The sequence below is a fragment of the Oncorhynchus masou genome, chromosome 29 (genome assembly GCF_036934945.1).
Source record: "Oncorhynchus masou masou isolate Uvic2021 chromosome 29, UVic_Omas_1.1, whole genome shotgun sequence".
Lineage (NCBI taxonomy): Eukaryota > Metazoa > Chordata > Actinopteri > Salmoniformes > Salmonidae > Oncorhynchus > Oncorhynchus masou.
The window spans coordinates 20586170-20613666 of record NC_088240.1 but is presented as its reverse complement, the minus strand read 5'-3'; the positions used below and the strand labels follow the sequence as shown (position 1 = coordinate 20613666).

Genomic DNA, 27497 nt, shown 5'->3' with positions numbered 1-27497 from the left:
CTAAAGATATATATGTCTGTCTATAAGAGGCTAACCCATGGTAACCCATAGTTGTCTCTTTGTGTATCTCTGCCACCTCTATGGTCACTTCAATCACAAACCCTGTCTTTCAATTCTCAATTTCACTCTCTGTCTGTCTCTCTCACTCTCTCAACTCTCTCTTCCAAATCTCCCATGACTAATGTTTTGAGAAACCTAAAGAGACCAAGAGAGGCGTAGCGACTGTGGCAGAGTAATGTTGAAATTTCTGCCTTTCATTTTCTTCCCGGTGTTTGTCACTGGGGATTCAGACTAGGAATGATTAAGGGAAACATTTCCTAATTTTTGGGACTGAGATAGTGAGTAAGAGCTTCCCAGAGTGGAGGATTCCCATGTCTGTTTGTCGGACCCCTGCGTCTCCTCTCTGCCCAAACCCTCTACCACCACCTCTAAAACTTTAGTCACCTCCAGTCTATCAGCAAGGCCAACCTCACCGCTCCTCTCCTTTCCCTTCCTTTCTCCCCTCTCTGAGAAGTATGTGTGTGTGTGTGTGTGTGTGTGTGTGTGTGTGTGTGTGTGTGTGTGTGTGTGTGTGTGTGTGTGTGTGTGTGTGTGTGTGTGTGTGTGTGTGTGTGTGTGTGTGTGTGTGTGTGGCAAAGTTATGACCCAATTCTGAACCATCAACTTGATAGTAAGGAGGTGGGTGAAGAGGGTTACAAAAGTCATTTACAACATTAACAATGTCTACACTGTATTTCTGTGGAATTTGATGTTATTTTAATGGACACATTTTTCTTTTTTTTAAACACTGACATTTCTAAGTGATCCCAAACTTTTGAACAGTAGTGTATATTCACACATTCACACTGATAGACAATCCTCTCTCGTCCCTGTCAACATTCGGTTTGAAGCGCAGTAGTTGTCTCGGCTCAAACCCAGGGGTGCATTCATTTCATCGATTCAGTTGCAAAACATTTTGCAACAGAAAACATTTACTTCAAACGGAAAAGGTTTTGAAACTAATACGAGAGTTTCCATTTGACAAATTCAGATACGTCCCTTTGGCTCTTTCGTTTGGTTCTTAAACAGTAAACGATTTCCATTGCAAGAATTCTGCCGAATATGCTATATTTCATGGCTATGGAGAAACATCATGCGTTGGATTTGTTGGGTGTGCATACAGTGGGGTGGACCGTTTCATGGCTATGGAGAAAAATCATGCGTTGGATTTGTTGGGTGTGCATACAGTGGAGTGGACTGTTTCATAGCTATGGAGAAAAATCATGCGTTGGATTTTTTAAACATTATTCATGTTATTTTTGGCATGCAGAGTACATTCATTCACCTGGTCTGCAAACTGTTTTCATGTGATTCCTGTGCTTGAGCTGTTACCACCTCAAGTAGTGCTAATTTTCAGGTTAGGAACCCAGCGGCGCTAGGACCTCCTTCAGCTCAGGCTGTAGAGGCACATTTACACATGGGGTGTATTCATTACGTCTTGCAATGGAAATCGTTTACCGTTTAAGAACCAAACGAAAGAGCCATTTGTCCAATTGAAACTCTCGTTTTAGTTTCAAAACGTTTTCCGTTTGAAGTAAACTGTTTCTGTTGCAAAACGTTTTGCAACTGAACCGACGAAATTAATGCACCCCTGGGTTTGAGCCGAGACAACTACTGCGCTTCAAACCGAATGTTGACAAGGACGAGAGAGGATTGTCTATCAGTGCGTTCTGTGAGCTGTCAGTAAAGAACTCAGTCCAGGTTTATTTAACGCGTTTTGTTTCCTTTTTATCCATTCTATTGGCGTGAATGGGGGATTTCCCACCGGTTTGTCTTCTTCGTTTGGTCCTGTCGCTGGATAATTTTGGATGCAATGGGAACAGGAATACGTGCGCTGTGGTCTGAGGCAGCAGGCAGCCGACTCGGTGTCGATCTACTGTAGTAGCCTTGATGGACACCATGTCTCCCCAGCAGGGAACTATCGGACAGAATAGGTCTGGCTCTTTGGCAGGGAAAAGCAAGTTCTGCTCGCTACCAGACAGCAAAAAGGTAACTAGAGAATTGTGGATTTTTTAAATTTGCATTATAACGTATTATTGTGCCATTATGTAGTGGGGGGATAGTATTGGTCTTCTTTTGGGTTTGTCATTGGGTTTTCTACTTGCTCTATATCGTCTATCGCCAGGTAGCATGCCATGCAGTTGTATTGTTGGCAAAGTATAGGCTAAATGGGAATTGATATGATAATTTGGCTTCCAGCCTAATTGAGGTTGTGTGCTTTATTCACAGATGCTATTGAGCGTTACTGGTCATATTTGAAGCTGAGGGTATGTTATCATCTACATTTCCAGCTTGTTCAGTCTGGGTCTTCTCTTTGTGCCACTTGATTTGAGGGATGGATTCCTGCGCTTTAACCTTTAATATGATTTCATACTTACTAGTGTTTCTTTTTTGTGTATTTCATAATATCAGACAGCTGCTGGATAATTATATTATGGTTACTAATGCGTTCTAAGAAAAAAAAGTTAATGCAGGCGTATTTTAAAATTGATTCGGATAAATGTTATTCAGTTTGTGGAGATGCATGTGTAAAATTACGCCTTGCCACCTACTGCATATACCTAGATGAAACGTATTAAGATAGCATATTCGGCAGAATGTTTCACATCCATTTAAAAAATATATATATTCGAGTGAGTCTCCTACTCAAAGTTTGATGAGATACATAATTGGTCATGTTTAAAATATGGAAGCAAATGAACTATGAAAGCAAATAAACTATGCAACATGCTGATAATCTGCTCTCAGATCACAAGTCACCAGACAGACAACAGTCACGCTGTGCTTGAGCGGCAACATTACGTGCGCACTGGGAGCAGAGTCAATGGATTTACCTACTGTCTGGCCCATCCGTCGCCCCACTCAGCATACAATCCCATTTAGTTTTGTTAATGTTAATTTGCATAAATCATTCACGTAATTCATGAAATAGATATTGCTTTAGACTTGCAACATAGCTTCAGTTTCAGTGCAAATATCACGATGTTCAACACAGCTACTCAGCGGCGTTGTATGTACACTTATTTCCCTACAATCCTAACACATTTGTAGTATAGTATGCTATGTCAATAAACGCGTTGCCTTACTATTGCTGATAATACATTCCGAGCCAACAACAATTAATCAAGTTATAGTTAACAGCGCCTCCATTCTACTCCTGTTTGGAATATGTAACTGCACTTTGAAGGTATGAGGTCAGTGGTAAGCTTGCCTTTACAATAGTTTTACTGGAGTACAAAGAAGCAAGTCGTTGAGCTAATTGGAAGTGGTCTTTGAAAGTCTCATCCCACTGGGCACAGAAGTGAATTCAATGTCTATTCCACGTTGGTTCAATATAATTTCATTGAAATTACTTGGAAACAATGTTGATTCAAACAGTGTGTGCCCAGTGGGATGATTGACACACTCAATATGCATTTTCTGTCATATACAAATATCAATCACTAGTTCAGGGGCTGGAACATAAATTACCACATTTGGTACTCGGGCCACCAGTTGGGGAACCATTTTCAATTTGTAGTATATTTGAGGTTTAAAAGGGCTTCGGAAGTTGGTAATTTCCACTTGGAAAAAATGTGTCAATCCCAACAAAAATCTGCATTAATTATAATCCACATAATAATTCACATTTCCTGTTGCTGCAGGATTATTTTACTGCTGTAGCAAACTGACTCAAATTAAGATCCTACATCTGTAGTAGGAAGAATCAAGTCAAACTGTTCTCTGATAACAAATATTTTTATGAGGGAAGTTCTCAGTTTATCCCTAATGCCCTCTAATGCGTGCACCCAATGAAAAAAGGATCCTGTGGAAAGTTCCATACTGCTTGTCCTCATGATTGAGTTCACTTGGTGAATCAATCAAATATTATGATCCACGAATGCTGATGGCTTTATTGATATCGATTCATTGAGCTTAGCCACTGCATTCCAATGGCATCGTCTAAGAATTGTAAAACCAACCGCTAAGCTGCAGCTCTTCATGTAGCATCATGTAACATGTTGTGCAATGTTATAATATGGTTGCCAGCCTGACCAAGCTACTTTGAGAGTTAAACCTTGTTCCATAGTGATTAGGTTTACGATATGAAATGATGTGGTGAGAAATCATAGGGTAAAACAGAGAATTTACAGACTTCAAGGGCACGTTGAAAAGAGGTTGCTAAGCCAACCTTATTGTACAAAACATTAAGAACACCTTTTTCCATGACAATACTGACCAGGTGAATCAAGATGAAAGCTATGATGCCTTATTTATATCACTTGTTAAATCCACTTCAATGAAGTTGAGGAGACAGTTTAAATAAATATTTTTAAGTCTTGAGACAATTGAGACATGGATTGTGTATGTGTGCCATTCATAGGGTGAATGATCAAGACAAAAGATTTAAGTGCCTTTGAATGGGATATGGTATTAGGTGCCAGGCGCACCGGTTTCTGTCAAGAACTGCAACGCTACTGGGTTTTTCACACTCAACAGTTTCCCGTGTGTATCAGGAATGGTCCACCACCTAAAGGACATCTAGCCAACTTGAAACAACTGTGGGAAACCTTGGAGTCAACATGGGCCAGCATCTCTGTGGAATGCTTTCGATTGCCTGGAGAGTCCATGCTCCAACGAACTTAGGCTGTTCTCAGGGCAAAAGTGGGTGCAACTCAATATTAGGAAGGAGTAAAAATTGTCTGTCCTTGGTTGCAACACTCACTACCGAGTTCCAAACTGCCTCTGGAAGCAACGTCAGCACAAGAACTGTTCGCCGGGAACTAAGATCTAGTCTAAGATCATCATGTGCAATGCCAAGTGTCAGCTGGAGTGATGTAAAGCTCACCGACATTGTACCCTGGATCAGTGGAAAAACGTTCTCTGGAGTGATGAATCATGCATCACCATCTGGCAGTCCAATGGACGAATCTGGGTTTGGTGGATGCCAGGAGAACGCTACCTTCCCCGAATATGTAGTGCCAACTGTACCTTTTTGTAGAGAAGGAATAATGATCTAGGTCCCCTTAGTTCCAGTGGAGGGAAATCTTAACTCTACAGCATTCAACTACATTCTAGACGATTCTGTGCTTCCAACTTTGTGGCAAAAGTTTGGGGAAGGCCCCTTCTTGTTTCAGCATGACAATGCCCAGTGCAAAAAGTGAGGTACATAGAAATGGTTTGTCGAGATCGGCGTGGAAGAACTTGCCTGGCCTGCACAGAGCCCTGACCTCAACCCCATTGAACATGTTTGGTATGAATTCGAACACTGACTGCAAGCCAGGCCTAATCAGCCAACGTCATTGCTCGACCTCACTAACGCTCCTGTGGCTAAATGGAAGCAAGTCCCCGCAGCAATGTTCCAACATATAGCGGAAAGCCGTCCCAGAAGAGTGGAGGCTGTTTTAGCAACAAATGGGGGGCCAACTCCATATTAATGCCCATGATTTTGGAATGAGATGTTCAATGGGAAGGTGTCCACATACTTTTGTAGAGTACTGTATGTTACCCAAGACACTGGCAGAGACTGCTTCACAGTTCACACGTTTTTTTTCACATACATTTCTGTGGTGGCCTACTCAATTCCTGATTTTGTGAGAGACATGATGATTTATCTAGAAACATCAACAGTACAGAGAGAGATGGCAAACATTGTGCAACAAACCACAAACCACAATCCTACTTCTTTCTTTTTTCTTTTTTTCTTTTTCTTTCTTTCTTTCTTTCTTTCTTTCTTTCTTTCTTTCTTTCTTTCTTTCTTTCTTTCTTTCTTTCTTTCTTTCTTTCTTTCTTTCTTTCCCCACCCCTCCTTATCCCCCGCTAGACAGAGATGTGTTTTATGACTAGCAGGATGTGTTCCGGCATGACCTCTGTAAGTATGACTACAGTAAATTAGGGCAAGGGGGATACCTAGTCAGTTGTACAACTGAATGACTTCAACTGAAATGTGTCTTCTGCATTTAACCCAACCCCTCTGAATCAGAGAGGTGCGGGGGGCTGCCTTAATCGACATCCATGTCTTCGTCGCCCAGGGAACAGTGGGTTAACTGCCTTGCTCAGGGCAGGGCAGAACTTACAGGGCAGAACTTACAGTGGACTATATGAATAATGACTCACTATGTGAAATATAGCCTATTCTGGACTCACTAACTATGTGAACTCTAGCCTATTCTGGAGTGAACACAGTATTCTCTCCCTCCCTCTTTTCTCTCCGTAGCAGATGAAGACCCTGGCTCACCGACGACAGTCCGCCCCCTCCCTGGTCATCAGCAAAGCTCTTACCAAATCACGAAGCATGTCCAGGTACAGTAACAGCTTGTCAGATACCTCTATTGAACTAACTGCTACCTATCACTACGTGTAGTCTCTATAGACAGTGCCCATACATAGGGTCAGGAGTCAAATCAAATCAAATCAAATTTTCTTTGTCACATACACATGGTTAGCAGATGTTAATGCGAGTGTAGCGAAATGCTTGTGCTTTTAGTTCCGACAATGCAGTAATAACCAACAAGTAATCTAACTAACAATTCCAAAACTACTGTCTTATACACACAAGTGTAAGGGGATAAAGAATATGTACATAGAGATATATGAATGAGTGATGGTACAGAGCAGCGCAGGCAAGATACAGTAGATGGTATTGAGTACAGTATATACATATGAGATGAGTATGTAAACAAAGTGGCATAGTTAAAGTGGCTAGTGATACATGTATTACATAAAGATGCGGTAGATGATATAGAGTACAGTATATACGTATACATATGAGATGAATAATGTAGGGTATGTAAACATTATATTAGGTAGCATTGTTTAAAGTGGCTAGTGATATATTTTTACATCATTTCCCATCAATTCCCATTATTAAAGTGGCTGGAGTTGAGTCAGTGTGTTGGCAGCAGCCACTCAATGTTAGTGGTGGCTGTTTAACAGTCTGATGGCCTTGAGATAGAAGCTGTTTTTCAGTCTCTCGGTCCCAGCTTTGATGCACCTGTACTGACCTCGCCTTCTGGATGATGGTGGGGTGAACAGGCAGTGGCTCGGGTGGTTGTTGTCCTTGATGATCTTTATGGCCTTCCTGTAACATTGGGTGGTGTAGGTGTCCTGGAGGGCAGGTAGTTTGCCCCCGGTGTCAGAACAAATGGTCAGGAACAAAACCACTGTTCCAGATTCAGCTATATTGTTTGCTCTCAACTTTTGACTTAGATAGGGAAAGTAGGTCTGGTATCCACTCTAGGGGATTTATTCTCTTTCTAGGGCATAGTAATATCATTTCCATCTTTTAGCACTGGCCTGACTTATGAGAAATCACATTCCCTGCAGGCCAATGCAGAGGGAGAATTGCCTCTTTTTCACTATCCATCATTGTTAGTTCTGACAAGGGGATTCTAAAGTACAGCCATCAAAAGGTTTTTTAATATCTTTAGATTGAGGAAGGTGCTCACATGTTTTTAATGTCTTTAGATTGAGGTGTGTGTGCTCACATGTTTTTAATGTCTTTAGAGTGAGGTGTGTGTGCTCACGTGTCTTCAATGTCTTTAGATTGAGGTGTGTGTGCTCATGTGTCTTCAATGTCTTTAGATTGAGGTGTGTGTGCTCATGTGTTTTAATATCTTTAGATTGAGGTGTGTGTGCTCACGTGTTTTAATGTCTTTAGATTGAGGTGTGTGTGCTCACATGTTTTTAATGTCTTTAGATTGAGGTGTGTGTGCTCACGTGTTTTAATGTCTTTAGATTTAGGTGTGTGTGCTCACGTGTTTTAATGTCTTTAGATTGAGGTGTGTGTGCTCACGTGTTTTTAATGTCTTTAGATTGAGGTGTGTGTGCTCACATGTTTTTAATGTCTTTAGATTGAGGTGTGTGTGCTCACGTGTTTTAATGTCTTTAGATTTAGGTGTGTGTGCTCACGTGTTTTAATGTCTTTAGATTGAGGTGTGTGTGCTCACGTGTTTTTAATGTCTTTAGATTGAGGTGTGTGTGCTCACGTGTTTTAATGTCTTTAGATTGAGGTGTGTGTGCTCATGTGTTTTAATGTCTTTAGACTGAGGTGTGTGTGCTCATGTGTTTTTAATGTCTTTAGATTGAGGTGTGTGTGCTCACATGTTTTAATGTCTTTAGATTGAGGTGTGTGTGCTCATGTGTTTTAATGTCTTTAGACTGAGGTGTGTGTGCTCATGTGTTTTTAATGTCTTTAGATTGAGGTGTGTGTGCTCACGTGTTTTAATGTCTTTAGACTGAGGTGTGTGTGCTCATGTGTTTTTAATGTCTTTAGATTGAGGTGTGTGTGCTCATGTGTTTTTAATGTCTTTAGATTGAGGTGTGTGTGCTCATGTGTTTTTAATGTCTTTAGATTGAGGTGTGTGTGCTCACATGTTTTAATGTCTTTAGATTGAGGTGTGTGTGCTCATGTGTTTTTAATGTCTTTAGATTGAGGTGTGTGTGCTCACATGTTTTAATGTCTTTAGATTGAGGTGTGTGTGCTCATGTGTTTTAATGTCTTTAGACTGAGGTGTGTGTGCTCATGTGTTTTTAATGTCTTTAGATTGAGGTGTGTGTGCTCATGTGTTTTAATGTCTTTAGACTGAGGTGTGTGTGCTCATGTGTTTTTAATGTCTTTAGATTGAGGTGTGTGTGCGCACGTGTGAGTCTTTGTGTTGATAAATTTGATTTATCAATAGAGAACAGCATGTGTCATGCTGAACACCCCACAAATCATTTACAGTAGTTCCCCAGGAGACTTGAATTATAATTACAGCACTGCTAGGAAAATGTTTACACACTCAAACACATTTGTCCAGTGTTAGAGAAGCTAGAGAAACCTTGTCCTGTTCTGCTGTTGTTTGACATGTTTATGTGTGTTCTAGTGCTGACTGCTTACCCAGTGATTTTAGGCTGAGTTGGAGCATATTAAGTGTGAAACTGGACCACTAAGGAGTGTTGAGCTGAACACTTTTGACGCTTTAATGGGTCATTGCCCTCGTGGAGGGAGGTACTGTGAGTCTGCCATAGAGTGTGTGTGTGTGTGTGTGTGTGTGTGTGTGTGTGTGTGTGTGTGTGAATGAGTGTGAATGAGTGTGAATGAGTGGGAATGAGTGGGAATGAGTGGGAATGAGTGGGAATGAGTGTGTGTTAGCATGTGCTGTGTGTCCTTTTACTCTTTCCTTTCGCTTAGGCCCTTATGTCACCCCCTCCCCCTGTCACCTCATCTAAAAGTCTCTTCATCCTGCTCCAGCTTTATGACTCCAGGGCTAAAGTCAGTCCACACTGAGGAACAATATAATACAGGACACACTTCCACAGAGCACCCCGGCCTGCAGCAGTGAAATAGATATGGGAGGAGGGGGATACTAGAAACTATACATAGTTTTAACAATATTCAAGACCCTGTTTTCCATGGCCACCAGGCACCATGTGTCATGCAGGAGATTTCCTGTTATGGAGAGTTTTATAACACAGAGCTTCACTTCTCTTATTATTTCTAATAGCCTGGAGCCCTCTCTACTACCTTCTACCACTGGCGTTATATGACAGTTAATGTATATACGGTACATTGACTATGGTCATTGTCCACACTAGAACTTATGTAGGTACAGAACATGGCTTCTTGTCCTTCCCTACGCTACAACATCACTCTCAACAACCATACCACCCTACAGCACTCCTTCTACCCTATTTATGAAAGACAAAGTGTGTTGGCATTGCTTTCCAAGAACCATGAAGTGAGTTTTGGAAAGAACACACTGGTGGTATTGTTATAAGACCCCCAAGGTCCACTCCATCTCCCCTGCTACATTGGTCCGCTCCATCTCCCCTGCTACATTGGTCCGCTCCATCTCCCCTGCTACATTGGTCCGCTCCATCTCGTCTGAAACAGGGGTCTACTCCATCTCGTCTGAAACAGGGGTCCACTCCATCTCGTCTGAAACAGGGGTCCACTCCATCTCATCTGCTACAGGGGTCCACTGCATCTCGCCAGCTACAGGGGTCTACTCCATCTCCCCAGCTACAGGGGTCCACTCCATCTCCCCAGCTACAGGGGTCCACTCCATCTCCCCTGCTACAGGGGTCCACTCCATCTCCCCTGCTACAGGGGTCCACTCCATCTCCCCTGCTACAGGGGTCCACTCCAGCTCGCCAGATACAGGGGTCCACTCCATCTCCCCTGCTACAAGGGTCCACTCCATCTTCCCTGCGACAGGGGTCCACTGCATCTCCCCTACTACAGGCGTCCACTCCATCTCCCATACTTCAGGGGTCCACTCCATCTCCCTTGCTACAGGGGTCCACTCCATCTCCCCTACTACAGGGGTCCACTCCATCTCCCATACTTCAGGGGTCCACTCCATCTACCATACTACAGGGGTCCACTCCATCTCCCCTACTACAGGGGTCCACTCCATCCCTCCTGCTACAAGGGTCCACTCCATCTTCCCTACGACAGGGGTCCACTGCATCTCCCCTACTACAGGGGTCCACTCCATCTCCCCTACTACAGGCGTCCACTCCATCTCCCATACTTCAGGGGTCCACTCCATCTCCCTTGCTACAGGGGTCCACTCCATCTCCCCTACTACAGGGGTCCACTCCATCTCCCATACTTCAGGGGTCCACTCCATCTCCCATACTACAGGGGTCCACTCCATCTCCCCTACTACAGGGGTCCACTCCAACTCCCATACTTCAGGGGTCCACTCCATCTCCCCTACTACAGGGTTCCACTCCATCTCCCATACTTCAGGGGTCCACTCCATCTCCCCTACTACAGGGGTCCACTCCATCTCGCCAGATACAGGGGTCCACTCCATCTCCCCTGCTACAAGGGTCCACTCCATCTTCCCTACGACAGGGGTCCACTGCATCTCCCCTACTACAGGGGTCCACTCCATCTCCCCTACTACAGGGGTCCACTCCATCTCCCATACTTCAGGGGTCCACTCCATCTCCCTTGCTACAGGGGTCCACTCCATCTCCCCTACTACAGGGGTCCACTCCATCTCATCTGCTACAGGGGTCCACTGCATCTCGCCAGCTACAGGGGTCAACTCCATCTCCCCAGCTACAGGGGTCCACTCCATCTCCCCTGCTACAGGGGTCCACTCCATCTCCCCTGCTACAGGGGCCCACTCCATCTCCCCTGCTACAGGGGTCCACTCCATCTCGCCAGATACAGGGGTCCACTCCAGCTTGCCAGATACAGGGGTCCACTCCATCTCCCCTACTACAGGGGTCCACTCCATCTCCCATACTTCAGGGGTCCACTCCATCTACCATACTACAGGGGTCCACTCCATCTCCCCTACTACAGGGGTCCACTCCATCTTCCCTACGACAGGGGTCCACTGCATCTCCCCTACTACAGGGGTCCACTCCATCTCCCCTACTACAGGCGTCCACTCCATCTCCCATACTTCAGGGGTCCACTCCATCTCCCTTGCTACAGGGGTCCACTCCATCTCCCCTACTACAGGGGTCCACTCCATCTCCCATACTTCAGGGGTCCACTCCATCTCCCATAGTACAGGGGTCCACTCCATCTCCCCTACTACAGGGGTCCACTCCATCTACCATACTACAGGGGTCCACTCCATCTCCCCTACTACAGGGGTCCACTCCATCTCGCCAGATACAGGGGTCCACTCCATCTCCCCTGCTACAAGGGTCCACTCCATCTCCCATACTACAGGGGTCCACTCCATCTCCCCTACTACAGGGGTCCACTCCAACTCCCATACTTCAGGGGTCCACTCCATCTCCCCTACTACAGGGTTCCACTCCATCTCCCATACTTCAGGGGTCCACTCCATCTCCCCTACTACAGGGGTCCACTCCATCTCCCATACTTCAGGGGTCCACTCCATCTCCCATAGTACAGGGGTCCACTCCATCTCCCCTACTACAGGGGTCCACTCCATCTACCATACTACAGGGGTCCACTCCATCTCCCCTACTACAGGGGTCCACTCCATCTCGCCAGATACAGGGGTCCACTCCATCTCCCCTGCTACAAGGGTCCACTCCATCTTCCCTACGACAGGGGTCCACTGCATCTCCCCAACTACAGGCGTCCACTCCATCTCCCATACTTAAGGGGTCCACTCCATCTCCCTTGCTACAGGGTCCACTCCATCTCCCCTACTACAGGGGTCCACTCCATCTCCCATACTTCAGGGGTCCACTCCATCTACCATACTACAGGGTCCACTCCATCTCCCCTACTACAGGGGTCCACTCCATCCCTCCTGCTACAAGGGTCCACTCCATCTTCCCTACGACAGGGGTCCACTGCATCTCCCCTACTACAGGGGTCCACTCCATCTCCCCTACTACAGGCGTCCACTCCATCTCCCATACTTCAGGGGTCCACTCCATCTCCCTTGCTACAGGGGTCCACTCCATCTCCCCTACTACAGGGGTCCACTCCATCTCCCATTCTTCAGGGGTCCACTCCATCTCCCATACTACAGGGGTCCACTCCATCTCCCCTACTACAGGGGTCCACTCCAACTCCCATACTTCAGGGGTCCACTCCATCTCCCCTACTACAGGGTTCCACTCCATCTCCCATACTTCAGGGGTCCACTCCATCTCCCCTACTACAGGGGTCCACTCCATCTCCCATACTTCAGGGGTCCACTCCATCTCCCATAGTACAGGGGTCCACTCCATCTCCCCTACTACAGGGGTCCACTCCATCTACCATACTACAGGGGTCCACTCCATCTCCCCTACTACAGGGGTCCACTCCATCTCGCCAGATACAGGGGTCCACTCCATCTCCCCTGCTACAAGGGTCCACTCCATCTTCCCTACGACAGGGGTCCACTGCATCTCCCCAACTACAGGCGTCCACTCCATCTCCCATACTTAAGGGGTCCACTCCATCTCCCTTGCTACAGGGGTCCACTCCATCTCCCCTACTACAGGGGTCCACTCCATCTCCCATACTTCAGGGGTCCACTCCATCTACCATACTACAGGGGTCCACTCCATCTCCCCTACTACAGGGGTCCACTCCATCCCTCCTGCTACAAGGGTCCACTCCATCTTCCCTACGACAGGGGTCCACTGCATCTCCCCTACTACAGGGGTCCACTCCATCTCCCCTACTACAGGCGTCCACTCCATCTCCCATACTTCAGGGGTCCACTCCATCTCCCTTGCTACAGGGGTCCACTCCATCTCCCCTATTACAGGGGTCCACTCCATCTCCCATACTTCAGGGGTCCACTCCATCTCCCATACTACAGGGGTCCACTCCATCTCCCCTACTACAGGGGTCCACTCCAACTCCCATACTTCAGGGGCCCACTCCATCTCCCCTACTACAGGGTTCCACTCCATCTCCCATACTTCAGGGGTCCACTCCATCTCCCCTACTACAGGGGTCCACTCCATTTCCCATACTTCAGGGGTCCACTCCATCTCCCCTACTACAGGGGTCCACTCCATCTCCCATACTTCAGGGGTCCACTCCATCTCCCCTACTACAGGGGTCCACTCCATCTCCCCTACTACAGGGGTCCACTCCATCTCCCATACTTCAGGGGTCCACTCCATCTCCCATACTACAGGGGTCCACTCCATCTCCCCTACTACAGGGGTCCACTCCATCTCCCCTACTACAGGGGTCCACTCCATCTCCCATACTTCAGGGGTCCACTCCATCTCCCATACTACAGGGGTCCACTCCATCTCCCATACTTCAGGGGTCCACTCCATCTCCCCTACTACAGAAGTCCACTCCATCTCCCATACTTCAGGGGTCCACTGCATCTCCCATACTTCAGGGGTCCACTCCATCTCCCCTACTACAGGGGTCCACTCCATTTCCCATACTTCAGGGGTCCACTCCATCTCCCCTACTACAGGGGTCCACTCCATCTCCCATACTTCAGGGGTCCACTCCATCTCCCCTACTACAGGGGTCCACTCCATCTCCCCTACTACAGGGGTCCACTCCATCTCCCCTACTACAGGGGTCCACTCCATCTCCCCTACTACAGGGGTCCACTCCATCTCCCCTACTACAGAAGTCCACTCCATCTCCCATACTTCAGGGGTCCACTGCATCTCCCATACTTCAGGGGTCCACTCCATCTCCCCTACTACAGAAGTCCACTCCATCTCCCATACTTCAGGGGTCCACTGCATCTCCCATACTTCAGGGGTCCACTCCATCTCCCCTACTACAGGGGTCCACTCCATTTCCCATACTTCAGGGGTCCACTCCATCTCCCCTACTACAGGGGTCCACTCCATCTCCCATACTTCAGGGGTCCACTCCATCTCCCCTACTACAGGGGTCCACTCCATCTCCCCTACTACAGGGGTCCACTCCATCTCCCATACTTCAGGGGTCCACTCCATCTCCCATACTACAGGGGTCCACTCCATCTCCCTTACTACAGGGGTCCACTCCAACTCCCATACTTCAGGGGTCCACTCCATCTCCCCTCCTACAGGGTTCCACTCCATCTCCCATACTTCAGGGGTCCACTCCATCTCCCCTACTACAGGGGTCCACTCCATCTCCCCTACTACAGGGGTCCACTCCATCTCCCATACTTCAGGGGTCCACTCCATCTCCCATACTTCAGGGGTCCACTCCATCTCCCCTACTACAGGGGTCCACTCCATCTCCCATACTTCAGGGGTCCACTCCATCTCCCCTACTACAGGGGTCCACTCCATCTCCCATACTTCAGGGGTCCACTGCATCTCCCATACTTCAGGGGTCCACTCCATCTCCCCTACTACAGGGGTCCACTCCATCTCCCATACTTCAGGGGTCCACTCCATCTCCCCTACTACAGGGGTCCACTCCATCTCCCATACTTCAGGGGTCCACTCCATCTCCCCTACTACAGGGGTCCACTCCATCTCTCCTACTACAGGGGTCCACTCCATCTCCCATACTTCAGGGGTCCACTCCATCTCCCATACTACAGGGGTCCACTCCATCTCCCCTACTACAGGGGTCCACTCCAACTCCCATACTTCAGGGGTCCACTCCATCTCCCCTACTACAGGGTTCCACTCCATCTCCCATACTTCAGGGGTCCACTCCATCTCCCCTACTACAGGGGTCCACTCCATCTCGCCAGATACAGGGGTCCACTCCATCTCCCCTGCTACAAGGGTCCACTCCATCTTCCCTACGACAGGGGTCCACTGCATCTCCCCTACTACAGGGGTCCACTCCATCTCCCCTACTACAGGGGTCCACTCCATCTCCCATACTTCCGTGGTCCACTCCATCTCCCTTGCTACAGGGGTCCACTCCATCTCCCCTACTACAGGGGTCCACTCCATCTCATCTGCTACAGGGGTCCACTGCATCTCGCCAGCTACAGGGGTCAACTCCATCTCCCCAGCTACAGGGGTCCACTCCATCTCCCCTGCTACAGGGGTCCACTCCATCTCCCCTGCTACAGGGGCCCACTCCATCTCCCCTGCTACAGGGGTCCACTCCAGCTCGCCAGATACAGGGGTCCACTCCAGCTTGCCAGATACAGGGGTCCACTCCATCTCCCCTACTACAGGGGTCCACTCCATCTCGCCAGATACAGGGGTCCACTCCATCTCCCCTGCTACAAGGGTCCACTCCATCTCCCCTACTACAGGGGTCCACTCCATCTCCCCTACTACAGGGGTCTACTCCATCTCCCCTACTACAGGGGTCCACTCCATCTCCCTTGCTACAGGGGTCCACTCCATCTCCCCTACTACAGGGGTCCACTCCATCTCCCATACTTCAGGGGTCCACTCCATCTCCCATACTTCAGGGGTCCACTCCATCTCCCATACTACAGGGGTCCACTCCATCTCCCCTACTACAGGGGTCCACTCCATCTCCCATACTTCAGGGGTCCACTCCATCTCCCATACTTCAGGGGTCCACTCCATCTCCCCTACTACAGGGGTCCACTCCATCTCCCCTACTACAGGGGTCCACTCCATCTCCCCTACTACAGGGGTCCACTCCATCTCCCATACTTCAGGGGTCCACTCCATCTCCCATACTTCAGGGGTCCACTCCATCTCCCCTACTACAGGGGTCCACTCCATCTCCCATACTTCAGGGGTCCACTCCATCTCCCCTACTACAGGGGTCCACTCCATCTCCCCTACTACAGAAGTCCACTCCATCTCCCATACTTCAGGGGTCCACTGCATCTCCCATACTTCAGGGTCCACTCCATCTCCCCTACTACAGGGGTCCACTCCATCTCCCATACTTCAGGGGTCCACTCCATCTCCCCTACTACAGGGGTCCACTCCATCTCCCATACTTCAGGGGTCCACTCCATCTCCCATACTACAGGGGTCCACTCCATCTCCCCTACTACAGGGGTCCACTCCAACTCCCATACTTCATTGGTCCACTCCATCTCCCCTACTACAGGGTTCCACTCCATCTCCCATACTTCAGGGGTCCACTCCATCTCCCCTACTACAGGGGTCCACTCCATCTCGCCAGATACAGGGGTCCACTCCATCTCCCCTGCTACAAGGGTCCACTCCATCTTCCCTACGACAGGGGTCCACTGCATCTCCCCTACTACAGGGGTCCACTCCATCTCCCCTACTACAGGGGTCCACTCCATCTCCCATACTTCAGGGGTCCACTCCATCTCCCTTGCTATAGGGGTCCACTCCATCTCCCCTACTACAGGGGTCCACTCCATCTCATCTGCTACAGGGGTCCACTGCATCTCGCCAGCTACAGGGGTCAACTCCATCTCCCCAGCTACAGGGGTCCACTCCATCTCCCCTGCTACAGGGGTCCACTCCATCTCCCCTGCTACAGGGGCCCACTCCATCTCCCCTGCTACAGGGGTCCACTCCAGCTCGCCAGATACAGGGGTCCACTCCAGCTTGCCAGATACAGGGGTCCACTCCATCTCCCCTACTACAGGGGTCCACTCCATCTCGCCAGATACAGGGGTCCACTCCATCTCCCCTACTACAGGGGTCCACTCCATCTCCCTTGCTACAGGGGTCCACTCCATCTCCCCTACTACAGGGGTCCACTCCATCTCCCATACTTCAGGGGTCCACTCCATCTCCCATACTTCAGGGGTCCACTCCATCTCCCATACTACAGGGGTCCACTCCATCTCCCCTACTACAGGGGTCCACTCCATCTCCCATACTTCAGGGGTCCACTCCATCTCCCATACTTCAGGGGTCCACTCCATCTCCCCTACTACAGGGGTCCACTCCATCTCCCCTACTACAGGGGTCCACTCCATCTCCCCTACTACAGGGGTCCACTCCATCTCCCATACTTCAGGGGTCCACTCCATCTCCCATACTTCAGGGGTCCACTCCATCTCCCCTACTACAAGGGTCCACTCCATCTCCCATACTTCAGGGGTCCACTCCATCTCCCCTACTACAGGGGTCCACTCCATCTCCCCTACTACAGAAGTCCACTCCATCTCCCATACTTCAGGGGTCCACTGCATCTCCCATACTTCAGGAGTCCACTCCATCTCCCCTACTACAGGGGTCCACTCCATCTCCCATACTTCAGGGGTCCACTCCATCTCCCCTTCTACAGGGGTCCACTCCATCTCCCATACTTCAGGGGTCCACTCCATCTCCCCTACTACAGGGGTCCACTCCATCTCCCCTACTACAGGGGTCCACTCCATCTCCCCTACTACAGGGGTCCACTCCATCTCCCATACTTCAGGGGTCCACTCCATCTCCCATACTTCAGGTGTCCACTCCATCTCCCCTACTACAGGGGTCCACTCCATCTCCCATACTTCAGGGGTCCACTCCATCTCCCCTACTACAGGGGTCCACTCCATCTCCCCTACTACAGAAGTCCACTCCATCTCCCATACTTCAGGGGTCTCACTGGATAAACTGGATGACTCATGTTAGATAAGGGAACAGATTATGAATAGAAGAGGTGTGCAGGGGTGTGTGTGAATGTTTATATTTGAGAAAGCTTGGGTGGATGGGAAAAGAGAATAAAGTGAGTGTAGTCCTCTTGGTCAGCTAAAGTTTGGATTATAAATCCAATTGTCAGTTGTGTCATCTTCATTCAAAACGTAACCATGGTATATTGGCAGCAGTGTATTGGTGCAGTGTGCACTTTGGCTTAGGTCTCTCACCACGGTTGACAAGATGGCTAACACACACGCATGTATACACACACACTGCACCGTTAATCACAGCACTTCACAGAGTGTCAGTGGTGTTGGTCTGGACAGTGTTGGTCTGGAGGAGAACTCAAGCTAATGCTAACCCTTTCCCCACACACACACACACACACACACACACACACACACACACACACACACACACACACACACACACGATAAACACGCAAAACACACACACACCGCTAGGTCCAAACACACTGTTTGACAAACCAGGTCAAAGTTCAAAAGTTACATACAGTAAGCCAATGAGATTTACATAAAGTTCTCCCCCCCTGTTTCTAACCAAGGGGTCTTATTAAACCACAATTGATTTACCTTTCCCTCGGATTGTCATCATAAACTGTTAAACCTTTTGTGCACCTCTGAGAAGTCAAGTTCACTACTTAGGTCTTGACAGGTGCAGACAAATTGATAATAAATTAGCCTCGACAATAAATTAGCTCAAATTCTCAGGGGAGCTGTTGGCCATTCATTGTTGGAGTGTATATGGTAGAGAAAACACTAACACACAGAATTTAACCAGAGCAAAGCAAAAGGACAGTGTTCTATAAGGATATGTAATGTGTCTGTCTTGGGGATACAGAGCAGGAGGGTCACAGAGCTTAGAGAACATACTTATTGTGGAGATGAGGTAGGGTTTGTGTGTGTGTGGCATCTGAGGGACAGCTGTTTATCCAGCTGCACTGTGTGTGTGTGTGTGTGTGTGTGTGTGTGTGTGTGTGTGTGTGTGTGTGTGTGTGTGTGTGTGTGTGTGTGTGTGTGTGTGTGTGTGTGTGTGTGTGTGTGTGTGTGTGTGTGTGTGTGTGTCAGAGAGAGTGAGAGAGGGAGAGCGAGAGGGAGAGAGATAAAGAGATAGAGAGTACATCAAGGAAAGCCAGTGTGGCCATAATCAGGATAAGAGGGCGGTGATATTCGTTAGGCGTTCTGATTGGCTCGTCAGCCTGAAATAGTGATGACTGGCTCATCAATATTCACCATTCTCTCCCTAAAGGCATGCTGGGTTGTGCTGTGTTGTCACTAGTTACCATAACCACAAAGTCAAAATTGTCTCTGTCATAAAAATGTATGAAAACAAATATTTGCTTGATGGTCTTCATTTAAGGTTAGGGTTAGGCATACGATTACTAGGTTAGGTTTAAAATCAAATCAAATCAAATTTATTTATATAGCCCTTCGTACATCAGCTGATATCTCAAAGTGCTGTACAGAAACCCAGCCTAAAACCCCAAACAGCAAGCAATGCAGGTGTAGAAGCACGGTGGTTAGGAAAAACTCCCTAGAAAGGCCAAAACCTAGGAAGAAACCTAGAGAGGAACCAGGCTATGTGGGGTGGCCAGTCCTCTTCTGGCTGTGCCGGGTGGAGATTATAACAGAACATGGCCAAGATGTTCAAATGTTCATAAATGACCAGCATGGTCGAATAATAATAAGGCAGAACAGTTGAAACTGGAGCAGCAGCACGGCCAGGTGGACTGGGGACAGCAAGGAGTTGAGCCATTATTAAGATCCTATAAGGATGTGTAATGTGTGGGGGGTCTCTTCCTACAGATGTTCTCATCCAGACGGGGGGGGGGGGGGGGTGTTACAACACACACACATCTGGACCAGGGTGACCTCATCCCCTGGCTGCAGCCCCCGGTAACCTTGACACACCCCACCTCCTTGTGTGTGTGTGTCAGAGAGAGCAAGGGAGGTAGAGATAGAGATATAGGTAGAGAGAGAGAGAGACAGAGACAGAGAGAGAGAGCGAGAGTCTAGGTACGGGGTACATCAAGGGAAGCCAATGTGACCATAATCAGGATAAGAGGGTGGCATTCTGATTGGCTACTAGGTCTGATATAGTGATGGCAGGCTCATCAATATTCACAATTCTCTCCCTAAAGGTATGCTGGGACATTAGTATGCTGTGTTGTGCTGTTGTCTCACAAGGTTGGGCTTAGAGGCCTTACCCCACAGGAGCCCCCCGAGAATAAACAACCCTTTTCTGAAAAGTCAACATCTCGCTCCACAGGACTGTTCCCCAACAAAAATGGCCGTGTATGTGGTGTGTATGCAAATTACCTCGTTGTCCAATTTATCAACATTATATGACACACAATGGTGTTGTTAGCCAATCATCCATCAGCTTCAATGGAACAGGAGCTCAGCTGCCAATAAACCATTCAGGGGAAGGGATGTGGGTTGAATATGGAAGTTTGGTGTCTGTATAGAAGGAGAGAGAGATATTATGTGAATCTGTTCTGTGTGTGTGTGGACTCTATGACTTAGACACTTCCTTGATATATTATGTATTAAGAAAAGCGGTTAGAGAAGGAAGGTGTGATATGGTTTTATAATCACCCTGAGAGTTGTTGATGCTTGTTCTAAGTGGTCTTCTGTTATGTTGTTAGTTAGGGTTATATTTCAGAATTTTTAGGGGTCCAGGGGTATGAACCTCTCCCAATTTTCCCTACAAATTCCACCCGAGTTTTGAATCATGGTTCCGGCCTTTAATACTCACCCAGAAGCAATGAATCAATAGGAAACTGAAGACCTTAGTCTGTGATTCTCTTTCACTCACTCTTTTTGGAATAGGAAGAGTTTTAAAAACATAGAAAGACCAAGGCACATCGGAGTCACTCTGTCTTTCATTAGGTAATTACAATACATAACTGATTAATTACACAAGTCAATGACAAAAGAGATCTGTAAAATGAGTGTGCAGGGATATTTGATGCCAAGCTTTTTGGTTCTTCCCAGTGTTAGGAAGAAACTGTTTGAAGGGAGTTCTCTGGGGTTGGTGGTTAGGAATATTTGTGTGCGCACCCGTGTGTGTACAGGGCCATTATCTCTCGAATGTGAGCTGAGAATCCGATCTTACTGCCTGCTGTAAACAGGAAAGGACAGAGCCCTGCAACTATTTCCGTTGTTCCTGGAAAAAGGCCAACGTGTTCCATCTGCTGTACTTGCCCATGATACTGTACTTGCAGATATTGACATCATTCAGAAAGACATATCTTTCCCTAGAACCTGATACAGAGGTTATATCTGTGTGCTTCTGTGTGTCTTTGCATGTGTAATTGTATGACCAAAATTGGGAGCACAGGGTTCATCCATAAACTCAACCCAGGGGACCCACACCTCCTCTCAGTCTGACCCCAAACAGTTATCCTCTAGACCCATTGGCCCATTGGGAGCCAACGTGAAATGACCCCTCTACTGTCTGATGACCTGTTATTCTAACAGTGTGTGATGTGTGTGTGTGTTGACAGGGAGAACTGCCTGTCCCAAGTCAGCCCAGAGAAGTGTCCCCTGGTGCAGGCGTTCCTCTCTCCATGGAGGGTGTTCCTGGCCCATGCCCACACCCAGCTGCAGACCGCTTCACAGACACAGGAGAGACACCTCTTCCTCTTCACTGACACACTCCTCATCGCCAAGGCCAAGTGAGTCTCTCTCTCTGTGTGTGTGTGTGTGTGTGTGTGTGTGTGTGTGTGTGTGTGTGTGTGTGTGTGTGTGTGTGTGTGTGTGTGTGTGTGTGTGTGTGTGTGTGTGTGCGTGCGTGCGTGCGTGCGTGCGTGCGTGCGTGCGTGCGTGCGTGCGTGCGTGCGTGCGTGCGTGCGTGCGTGCGTGCGTGCGTGCGTGCGTGCGTGCGTGCGAGTGAAACAGCATTCCATCTCTTTTCCCTCCAGCAAGTCTAAAAACACCCGTTCCAGGTCTGTGAGACATATCCCTCTCTTATCCCATCTTCGCTCTGCTCCATCCCTCCATCGCTCCTATCCAGCCTATAATTACCTCTCAGCCAATCAAATCCATTTGATCCATCCCAGATCAAAGACCACCGAGGGGCTCCCCACCCACAACACAACCTTCAGGCAACGATCAGGGTGTTGAACCAACGTTGCTGAGATGTTGTGTCAGTAGAACCGGGACTCTCTCTCCAACCTATATTCAACATCACGTGCCCCTGGGTGGAGCTGACCCATACAGTGGAGACAGCTATAATTACATTATGGGTGAAAAATAGAAGGCTAGGAAGTTAGGAAGGAGTATGTGTGTGTCAGGACCCGGTTTCGAACCTGGGTCTCCGGAGTGAGAAACAGTCACTTAACCAACTGAGCCACGAATAGACAGCAGAACCCAGAAGATGAGGCAGACACAGCAGTACTTAAGACGGTGTATTTAATAAAGAAAAAATCCTAAAATACAAAAAATGGCAAATCCAAAAGGTGGTAGGAAAAACACAAAAAGACCTCAAAAGAAACTCACCAAAAAATAAACAAAAACAAAAAACAGAATACCACAAGAACTTCACCCGGAATCGACAAGAGCACACAGAACACTAGGGCAGGGTGCTAACATACAAACACAGAGCACAGAACTGAGGGAAACAAAGGGTTTAAATACAATCAGGGGAAACGAGACACAGGTGCAAACAATAATGGGGATCAAGGGAAAAACACAGGGACAAAAAGCACAATGGGGACATCTACTGACAAAAACCCGGAACAACCCTGGCCAAATCCTGACAGAATCCCCCCTAGGAACGGCTCCTGACGTTCCTACCAGCTCTCTCAGGGTGGAGGACCCTGAACTGACGAATGAGGTCAGGGTCCAGGATGTCTTTGGCAGGAACCCAGGAGCGCTCCTCAGCACCGTAGCCTTCCCAGTCCACCAGATACTGCCAGGACCGCTGCACCCGGCGGGAATCCAGTATCCGGTGGACGGTATAAGCCGGCTGGCCTCCAATGACACGAGGCGGAGGGGGAGGTCTGTCTGCCGGGACAAGGGGAGAAAAAACAACAGGTTTTAACAATGACACATGAAATGTGGGATTAATCTTAAGGGATCTGGGTAAGTGTAGGCGATAAGAAACTGGGTTAACTCTCCTGGCAACCTTGAAGGGACCGATGTATTTTTGGGACAGCTTGCGAGACTCCACCCGTAGAGGTAAGTCTCTTGTGGAAAGCCAGACTCTCTGGCCGGGGCGCAGGGTAGGCCCGGGACGGCGACGTCTGTTGGCTTGTTGTTGATACCTCTGTGAGGAACGCATCAGATTAAGACGGGTCTTCCTCCACATAAGCCGACAGCGTCTGACGAACCTCAAGGCTGAAGGCACTCTGACTTCTGCCTCCTGGTCCGGGAACAATGGAGGAGCATAGCCAAACTGACACTCGTGCGGGGACATACCAGTGGAGGAGGAGCGCAAGGTGTTGTGCGCGTATTCGGCCCAAACAATAAAGGATGACCATGTGGACGGGTTGTCACGAGTCATACATCGGAGGGTGGTTTCCAGCTCTTGATTCATCCTCTCTGTTTGGCCGTTGGACTCCGGATGGTACCCTGAAGATAGACTGGCAGAAGCCCCCATGAGTTGGCAGAAGGCCTTCCAAAACCTTGAGGCGAACTGGGGACCTCTGTCAGAAACCACATCTTGAGGAATGCCGAAGACTCGGAACACATGATTAATTACCAACTCAGCCGTTTCCTTGGCAGAAGGTAACTTAGTCAGAGGGACGAACCTGGTCGCCTTTGAAAACCTGTCGATTATGACTAGGATAGTAGTATTGCCATGGGATGGAGGAAGTCCAGTAATAAAGTCCAATGAGATATGGGACCAGGGTCTGTGGGGAACAGGTAAAGGGTGAAGGAGTCCTTGAGGGCGGAGGTGAGAAGATTTGCCCTGGCAGCACACGGGGCAGGCATTGACGAAAGTGGCAACGTCTTCTCTTATGGTAGGCCACCAGAACTTACGCTGGATGAACTCCAAGGTGCGACCTACGCCCGGATGACAGGTGAGGCGAGAGGAGTGCCCCCACAGAAGGACCTGAGTCCTCACTGCCTTGGGAACAAACAACCGATTGGCAGGGCCTCCTTTAGGGTCCGGTTCGCTAGCTTGAGCACGTCTCACGGTATCCTCAACTTGCCACGAGATCGGAGCCACAATCTTAGCAGCAGGAAGGACAGGCATGTCCGTGTCATCTCGAATGGCAGGAGCGTAGACTCGGGACAGGGCATCCGGTTTGAGATTCTTCGACCCGGGCCGATAGGTGAGGATAAACTGGAATCGATTGAAGAAAAGAGACCATCTAGCTTGTCTAGAGTTCAATCGCTTCGCCTGCTGGATATACTCCAGATTTTTGTGGTCCGTAAGCACTTGAAACGGGTGAGAAGCCCCCTCGAGCCAGTGTCTCCATTCCTTCAATGCCATCTTAACCGCTAGGAGTTCACGATCCCCCACATCGTAGTTCCTCTCAGTCGGGGTAAGCCGGTGTGAGAAGAAAGCGCACGGATGAAGCTTCTTGTCTTCACCCCTCTGAGACAGGACAGCTCCAACACCAACCTCTGATGCGTCTACCTCCACCACAAATGGTTCATCCGTAGTCGGTAGTATCAGGATGGGAGCAGAGGACGCGCTGCTTGAGTCCTTGGAAGGCCGTCTCAGCTTCTCTTCCCCACACAAACCTTGCATTGCCACCTTTGGTTAAAGCTGAGAGAGGAGCTGCCACCAAACTGAAGTTCTTGATGAACTTGCGGTAAAAGTTTGTGAAGCCCAGGAAACGCTGAACATCCTTAACGGATTTGGGGGTGGGCCAATCCGCTACCGCCTCTACCTTCCTAGGGTCCATTTGGACTCGACCGGGTTCCACTACAAATCCCAGGAATTGTACTCGGGATGAATGGAATTCACATTTTTCCGGCTTAACGTACAGATGGCTGTCCAGGAGGCGTTTGAGTACTTGTCTGACATGCTTCGTGTGTTCTTGAAGGGAGCTCGAAAAGATGAGGATGTCATCCAAGTAAACGAACACAAATATGTTAAGCATATCCCTAAGCACATCGTTTATGAGCGCTTGGAACACCGCTGGGGGCGTTGGTCAGGCCGAAGGGCATCACCAAGTATTCATAGTGACCAGTAGGCGTGTTGAAAGCGGTCTTCCACTCGTCACCAGGTCTGATCCGCACAAGATGGTATGCGTTCCGCAGGTCAAGCTTAGTGAAAACAACTGCTTCCTGGAGCAGCTCGAAGGCTGTGGCCATAAGGGGTAGCGGGTAATGGTTACGGACGGTTATGTCATTGAGTCCCCGGTAGTCGATGCAAGGACGTAATCCACCATCTTTCTTGGCCACAAAGAAAAACCCTGCACCCGCCGGGGAGGTTGATGGACGCATGAGGCCTGCTTCCAGAGAGTCCTTGATGTAGGTATCCATAGCAGCTCGTTCGGGTGGAGATAGGGAAAAGATCCGACCCCTGGGGGGCAAGTGCCCGGAAACAGGTCGATGGGGCAATCGTAAGATCTATGGGGTGGTAGCATGGTGGCCCTCTGTTTGCTAAACACCAGTTTGAGGTCATGGTAACACTCGGGAACTCGGGTCAGGTCGATGGATTCTAAAGACTCGGGAGTAGAACTCGGGAATTCTGGAAAATACAAGTAGCTTGGCACGTAGGACCCCACTGCTTGATAGTGCCCACAGACCAGTCGATGTGAGGGTTATGGCTGTGAAGCCAGGGGTATCCAAGGACGAGAGGGAACTCGGAACAGGAGATCAAATGAAAGTTCATCAATTCCTGGTGTTGTGAAACTGAAAGTCTCAAGGAGGTAGTGACATGAGTGACAAGTCCAGATCCCAAAGGGCTTCCATCCAATGTAGTAACCCTCATGGGGTCACTTAGAGGTTCAGAGGGAACGCCATTCTCCTTCGCCCAGACACCATCCATGAAGTTACCTGCGGCTCCAGAGTCTACCAAGGCTTGAAGGTGAAGCTTGTGGTTGTCCCAGGAGAGGGTGACTGGAATGAGCAGACGGGAGTTGGACGGATGGGAGGAGGTTATGTTTCCCGTTACAGTTCCCCCGGTCTGTACGGGACAGAGCGTTTCCCTGGAGCCCGGGACACGTGGAACGGAAATGGCCCGGTTTGCCGCAATATAGACAGCGTCGCTCCCTCATCCGGCGGTCTCTCTCAGCCTGGGAGATGCGTCCAATCTGCATGGGTTCCGGTGGAGCCAGCGATGATAAAGGTGGAGACTCGGAGCTGGGACTGATAGGGGCTAGAGGTCTACGGTTGAGTTCTCTCTCTCTCAGACGCTGGTCAATGCGTGAGGCCAACTTGATCAGGGACTCGAGATTGTCCGGTGGTTCCCGAGTGGCCAGTTCATCTTGGATAGTGTCGGAAAGGCCTTTCAGAAAGCACACCGTGAGCGCCTCGTTGTTCCAGCCACTCGCTGCTGCCACCGTGCGGAACTGGATGGCATAGTCCGTCACGCTGCGCCAACCTTGATGGAGAGTCAGGAGCTGTTTGGCTGAGTCAGAACCACTGCTTGGGCCTTGAAACACTTGTTTGAATTCCTCAGCAAAGGCAGAGTAGCTGGCACAGCAGGAACTATGGGCATCCCACACAGCAGTAGCCCAGGCCAGGGCTTTTTCCGACAGCAGGGTAATGATATATGCGATCTTAGACCGGTCGGTGGGAAACGACGAAGGTTGCAGCTCAAAGGAGAGAGAACATTGAGTGAGAAAGCCTTTACAAGCACTTGGATCACCTGAGAACCGTTGGGGAGGTGGAAGACGAGGTTCAGCCAGGGGGTTAACTGCCATGGGTACGTGAACCTGAGGTACTGGGACGGGAACCGTTGCCGGGGTAAGTCGATCAGATATCTGCTTTATGGAAGTCAGCATCTCCGACAGAAGATGAGAATGTCTAGCCATTAAGGCCTCTTGCTGAACCAGGGCGACTTCGTGGCGTTGGACAGTCTCCTGGTGGTGGGACAGCGTGGCAAAAAGGTCCTGGGAACTGGCTGCCTCTGGGTTCATTTTTGGCTCTGTGTTTCTGTCAGGACCCGGTTTCGAACCTGGGTCTCCGGAGTGAGAAACAGTCACTTAACCAACTGAGCCACGAATAGACAGCAGAACCCAGAAGATGAGGCAGACACAGCAGTACTTAAGACGGTGTATTTAATAAAGAAAAAATCCTAAAATACAAAAAATGGCAAATCCAAAAGGTGGTAGGAAAAACACAAAAAGACCTCAAAAGAAACTCACCAAAAAATAAACAAAAACAAAAAACAGAATACCACAAGAACTTCACCCGGAATCGACAAGAGCACACAGAACACTAGGGCAGGGTGCTAACATACAAACACAGAGCACAGAACTGAGGGAAACAAAGGGTTTAAATACAATCAGGGTAAACGAGACACAGGTGCAAACAATAATGGGGATCAAGGGAAAAACACAGGGACAAAAAGCACAATGGGGACATCTACTGACAAAAACCCGGAACAACCCTGGCCAAATCCTGACATGTGTGTGTATCGGA

At 48.8% G+C, this 27497-nt stretch overlaps 1 protein-coding gene across 4 annotated transcripts in view; it reads left to right on the top strand.

Annotated features, from left to right (window-relative positions):
* The first annotated feature begins 1634 nt into the window (after positions 1-1634).
* Positions 1635-27497, top strand: part of arhgap20 (Rho GTPase activating protein 20) — a 61473-nt gene continuing 35610 nt past the window's right edge. The window contains exons 1-4 of one of the 4 annotated variants that reach the window (XM_064944228.1): positions 1945-2028; positions 2269-2306; positions 6239-6321; positions 21455-21625. In XM_064944228.1, coding sequence (XP_064800300.1) covers positions 6239-6321; positions 21455-21625 — 254 coding nt within the window. In that variant the 5' untranslated portion in view covers positions 1945-2028; positions 2269-2306. Of the gene's footprint in view, positions 2029-2268; positions 2307-6235; positions 6322-21454; positions 21626-27497 lie in introns of all 4 variants that reach the window. The other 3 variants (XM_064944227.1, XM_064944226.1, XM_064944225.1) reach the window with 3 other exon arrangements.